At 37.6% G+C, this 6,000-nt stretch overlaps 1 protein-coding gene across 4 annotated transcripts in view; it reads left to right on the plus strand.

The window, feature by feature from the left end:
• The window catches only part of BIVM (basic, immunoglobulin-like variable motif containing), a 42,106-nt gene extending 37,518 nt beyond the window's left edge, over nucleotides 1–4,588 (plus strand). For all 4 annotated transcript variants that reach the window (XM_032151285.2, XM_032151286.2, XM_058438055.1 and 1 more), the window contains 2 exons: nucleotides 1,692–1,788; nucleotides 2,621–4,588. In XM_032151285.2, the coding sequence (XP_032007176.1) occupies nucleotides 1,692–1,788; nucleotides 2,621–2,914 (391 nt within the window). In that variant the 3' untranslated portion in view covers nucleotides 2,915–4,588. The remainder of the gene's footprint in view (nucleotides 1–1,691; nucleotides 1,789–2,620) is intronic.
• The last annotated feature ends 1,412 nt before the right edge of the window (nucleotides 4,589–6,000 follow it).

Here is a 6,000-nt window from a genome sequence, read left to right on the forward strand (position 1 = left end):
ATTACAGCCTGTAAAGATTTTGATGAGGATAGAATCTATAGAATTCATAATTTCGGCTGGGCACGGTGGCTAACGCCCGTAATCCCAGCACTTAGGTGGGAGGATCACTTCAGCTCAGGAGTTCGAGACCAGCCTTGGCAATATGGCGAAACCCTATCTCTACGAAAACTACAAAAATTAGCCAGACATGGTGGCATGTGCATGTAGTCTCAGCTACTTGGGAGGCTGAGGTGGGAGGATCAACTGAGCCTGGGAGGTCAAGGCTGCAGTGAGCTGAGATTGCACCACTGCACTCCTCCCTAAGTGACAAGGTGAGACCCTGTCTCATAAATAAAGAAAGAATTCACAGTTTAGTTTTGGGAGAATTGACATCATAACAACATGGACTATATCTTTACTTAATTAGAGCTTTAATTTCAACTTTTTAAAAAAAAATTTTTCAGTATGGAGTTTTCTGTCTTTTGTTAAACATTTTTTCTCAATGTGTTCTTTTATACTGCTGGTGGGAATGTAAATTAGTACAATCACTATGGCAAACAGCATGGAGATTCCTTAAAGAACTAAAAGTAGATCTACCATTTGATCCAGCAATCCCACTACTGAGTATCTGCCCAAAGGAAAATAAGTCATATGAAAAACACACAGGCACACACGTTTATAGTGGCACAATTCGCAATTGCAAAGATGGAGAATCAACCTAAGTGCCCATCAACCAATGAGTGGATAAAGAAAATGTGGTATGTGTATACCACGGAATACTACTCAGCCATAAAAAGGAATGAAATGATGTCATTTGCAACAACTTGGATGGAGCTGGAGGCCATTATTCTAAGTGAAGTAACTCAGGAATGGAAAACCAAATATCATATGCTCTCACTTTAAGTGGGAGCTAAGCTATGAGGATGCAAAGGCATAAGAATGATATAATGGACTTTGGGGACTCCTGAGGGCAGTCTGGGAGGGGGGTGAGGGATAAAGACTACATATTGGATTCAGTGTACACTGCTTGGATGATGAGTACACTAAAATCTCAGAAATCACCACCAAAGAACTTATTCATGTAACCAAAACCCAGCTGTACCCCAAAAACAATTGAAGTAAAACTTAAAAAAGATATTGCAATAAAAAGGTTTTCCTCAGTATGTTATACTTTTTGATGCTATTGTAAATTGATTTTTTAAAAAATTTCATTTCCTCATTATTTGCTGGTTGAATACAAAAATACAATTGATTTTCCTACGTAGACCTTGAATCTTACATCTTTACCAAATCCTGTTAGTTCTAGTAGTTGTTTTGTAATTCCCTTGAATTTTCTGTACAATTGTGTTGTCTCCTAATAGAGACATATTAACCTTACATTCTTTTAAAAGTGGACTTGACTGTAATTGAAAAGGAAATGTAGCATATTGCTGCTTCAGCCTGAAGGATGTCATCTAACATGTTGGTATTTATTTATTCTGTAGGAAGGGTAACCAATTGTATACTGAAAACCTTGGCAATGGTTGGATGAACAGAATTGTCATAAAACTAGAAGTTATTACAGTTTAGTGGATGAAACAATGTTGAGATAAGAGGATTACTGCCAATTATTGCTGTGATAATATTGCAGCAACTTGCTCATGAAAAATTCCATTGCAGTGATACTTTGGACCTAAAGAAAATTGTGCTTTATCCTTTCTTCTTAACTATAGATGGGCAGATATTGTTACTGATCTAAACACTCAAAATCCAGAATACTTGGATATCCGGCACTTAGAGAGGGGACTGCAGTATAGGAAAACAAAGAAGGTAAGAAGAACACCATTGTGTTTGAAGGCATTTCCCAGCTGACCAAAATGCAGTGTTTTACTTAGCACTCTTTAGGTTGTAAGTAACAGAAACCTATATTTGATAGAGGAGTGAAAATTATTTTAAGGACACAGGGCTGTCTTTAAAACCCAAGGGCAAGGAGTATAACCTGGAATCTTAAAGGAATGGTAGATGGTAGCAGGTATTGGAATGATAGCAAGGGCCAAGTAGCTGATAGTCTGCTTCACTCTTTTGGGGGCTATATATTGTTCTTAGCTCTCCTTTTGTCTGATTACTTTCTTCTTAAGATCATCATCTTTCAATTTATGTATCTATGTTAGATGAACAGTCTAGACTGAGACTGACCTGTCTTGGATTCAGTTCCATAGTCTTAGCCCAGCTTGGGCCAGGTTAACTGTGGCCTTGTGGCAGAGTCATGTGTACAAACAAGGCTTTGGGAGAGGCTCTCAGGAAATGATATCCCATTGATGCAATCTTACTCATATAACTATATGAAGAATAGGAGAGAGAGCAAAAGGAATGATCTTGGTGTTTGAGTTAGGCAGATGGGGAAGTTCTCTAGTATGTGTTGGGAGTGAGTAGTAGAGAGGCACGGGGAGGAAGGTGTTTTGGCTCCGGTGGGCATTGTTATATTTTGTAAAGGCAGCTGTTAGAAAAGGTGCAGGATAAGGTGCTCTGATGGTGCCTGGAAGGAAAGTACCATTTTGAGGCAGGTGAAGTAAAAAAAGAAACAAGGGAGTTCATAGGGACCTACAGATTAGTACAATTAATTTACCTTTATTTTCTTCACCCAACTTTTTTTTCTTCTCAGGTTGGGGGAAATTTGCATTGCATCATAGCATTCCAGAGACTTAATTGGCAAAGATTTGGCCTTTGGAACTTTCCATTTGGAACCATTAGACAAGAATCACAACCTCCAACACATGCCCAGGGAATTGCCAAATCTGAGAGTGAAGACAATATTTCCAAGAAGCAGCATGGGCGTCTGGGCCGGTCTTTCAGTGCTAGTTTCCATCAGGACTCGGCATGGAAAAAGATGTCTAGTATCCATGAGAGAAGGAACAGTGGTTACCAGGGTTACAGTGATTACGATGGGAATGATTGACTATGCTTGGTACTGAACAGCTGGCATTATATATGAAACTGCTATATACAGGACTGTATAAAGACAGTAGAAGATTTTAGTAAGCCTACATTAAATAGGAGCAGATCTTGTGGTATAAAAAATAACCTTGTAGTTCTCCAGATACTAAGCTTGTATATGATTATGATGGGTGATTTCAGATATATAAGCAGATAAGCACAGATTATTGTCCTTTCAAGTTAAAAGTATATAATCTGGACAGAAATTTTCACAAAATTCAATAAAATTACAACGGTTGTCTAAATAAGTGAAACACAAATTCACTTAATAGCATCAAGATTTGAAATACTTAAGCATGAAGTAACTTTTTTAATGACTCGATCCCTAGACATTTGTTACAGATAGTTTTATTCCTAAGACCAAGATGTAAAGTACCATCTGCCCTTAAAAAAAAAAAATTGGGGCTGTCAATTTCTAGTTTTCACTCATGGTTAACGCGCATTTAAAATTATTTCATGAGTCTAGTAGTTCTTTGATTTTTAGCAGGATCTTGCTTGCCTCGTTTGTTTCCTGGTTACGTTCTTAGGATTCTGACTAAGAGGCAAAAGAAAAGACTCAAGAAACTGATCCTGGAGATCGAGATCATCCTGGCGAACACGGTGAAACCCCGTCTCTACTAAACATGCCGGGCGTGGTGGCGGGCACCTGTAGTCCCAGCTACTCCCCGGGAGGCTGAGGCAGGAGAATGGCGTGAACCCGGGAGGCGGAGCTTGCAGTGAGCGGAGATCGCGCCACTGCACTCCAGCCTGGGCGACAGGGCAAGACTCTGTCTCAAAAAAAAAAAAAAAAAAGAAACTGATCCTTTTTTTCCTTTTTTTTTTTGGTGCAAATGGGTGACTTATTGCATTGATTTACATTTTTTGACTTTCTTGATGTAGTTTTTAATAATCAAATATTGACAAGAACCTTAGGTCTCGAAAGGCTTTTGTAAGTCTAGATGACGTTTGCCTTAGGGATAAAGTAAAAGAACAATTGGCACCTTAAGTTTCTATACCCAAGGTTATCTGTGAAATGAGATTTCCTGATATTTGATTGTTCTCTCAATATGGAGTCATATGTTGATAACAGTACTGAAGATGCATAAGAAATGCCCAAGTCACTCAGAGGACAACTACCAATATTCCAGACTCTGAGCTGTTTCCTTTTTTAAATCATATAGACAATTAGCTGTTTGAAGTGAGTATTAAATATTTCAGAAGTGTGAATTTCATGTATTTGAGCTCCTCTAGTTGCTGTCGGTTTTTCTTCTGCTGCCAACCTGTGACTCACAAATGACTAGGATCTCTTGTTCTTTAATTTTAGGGTCTTGATCCAGGACTCAAATCAGTAACTTGGTGATTACAAGGTGCTGAATGTGTTGGTAACCATATCGCAATACACCTCAAGGAAAAGGTTCAGATTTTTATTTTTAAAATATTTTCATTTTTTTCTTGAATTTTATATCCATTTGTTCACTCATACATGCCTAGCCTACAGAAGGGGATATATATTATGAAATGGTCATTTTTCTGAAGAGAATATTTTGCTTGAAATGCAAAGGACTGAAAGAGATTTGTAGGTTGTTGATTTTGTTACTTCATACTGGAACTTTTAAAAAAAGTTTTCATCAAATAAAGTTTTGTTTTCTACTTTTAATTATATGAATGTTTTTAAACCTTTGTTTTAGGTAGAAAGTACCGTTATGTCTTTGAAGTACATGATAATTTGTCACTTCTGCTCAACTGGTACATTATAAGAAACCATCTTGAGTCTTTTATAATTAATGAAACAATATGCATTATGATGACTGTAATTTTAGATTTCTAATTTAATAGGAAGTAGAAAATTTGATTCTTTTATTAGCTTGAACCAAATGAAGTTGTCATCTTTGTAGGTCAAAAATGGTTGAATATCAGCAATTTCATACAGTTCAACTCAATATTTCAGAGAAGAGGTAGGTAGGAAGAACCAAGAGGAAAGGAGAAAAATGCAAAATAAAATAAGAAATTAATGGATAGGGAGACACCTAGTAGAAGAGGATGAGTTATTCAGACTATTGACCATAATCAATTTTTATAAAAGTCTTGACCTGTTCTAAGTTTGGCTTCCAAGTTTGGCTTTCCAGTTATTAAGAGCACAATGAGGTTTGAGTTTAGTGAGATTATCTTTCCCGCAGAAGCTGTAAGCAGGAGTTACTGCATACTTCTCTTAGAAGATTAGTAAAATTCCCTTGATATTTGATTTCTTGGTCAGCTCTTAGGAATCCCCATAGATACAATGAAAGTTCAAATACTGGCTCTGCACTTACAAGCTATATCACCTGTAGTGATATAGGCAAGTTAAGGTTAATTTTTTTTCTGTGCCTATTTCGTCATTAGTAAAGTGGGGGTAATAGTATCTACTTTATAAATGATTTTGAAGAATAAGCTAATACATGTAGTGTTCAGAACAGTGCTTTGTAGATAGAAAGTGCTATTTAAGAGCTTGCTATTATTCCAAAAGATGTGAATTTTACTATTCAGAGTCTTTAGAGAGAGCCCTTTAGATAGCATCTTAAGGAGCTAATTCCTTTTAAATCACATATGCACCCCTTAGTTGCTGTTTCTTCAAAAGAATATTTCATATTCAAGAATGTTGCTTTATTTTTTTGAGACAGAGTCTCGCTCTATCTCCAAGGCTGGAGTGCAGTGGTGCTCTCTGCAACCTCCGCCTCCCGGGTTCAAGTGGTTCTCCTGCTTCAGCCTCCCGAGTAGCTGGGATTACAGGCATGCACCACCATGCCCGGCTAATTTTTGTATTTTTAGTAGAGACCGGGTTTCACCATGTTGGCCAGGGTAGTCCCGAGCTCCCGGCCTCAAATGATCTGCCTGCCTTGGCCTCCCAAAGTGCTGGGATTATAGGCATGAGCCACCATGCCCAGCCTTTGCTTTGGTTTTAAAAGTCACTTACAATACTCAAATGCCTATGTTGGCTATTTATTTTTACCCAGCTTACGGGCAGAAAAAAATAAAAGTTTATTTAGGTCAAATTCTGCAGCAGTTCCTTTCCCTACTGCTATTACTGTTAAA

Source organism: Hylobates moloch, unplaced genomic scaffold (genome assembly GCF_009828535.3).
Source record: "Hylobates moloch isolate HMO894 unplaced genomic scaffold, HMol_V3 SCAFFOLD_4, whole genome shotgun sequence".
Classification (NCBI taxonomy): Eukaryota; Metazoa; Chordata; class Mammalia; order Primates; family Hylobatidae; genus Hylobates; species Hylobates moloch.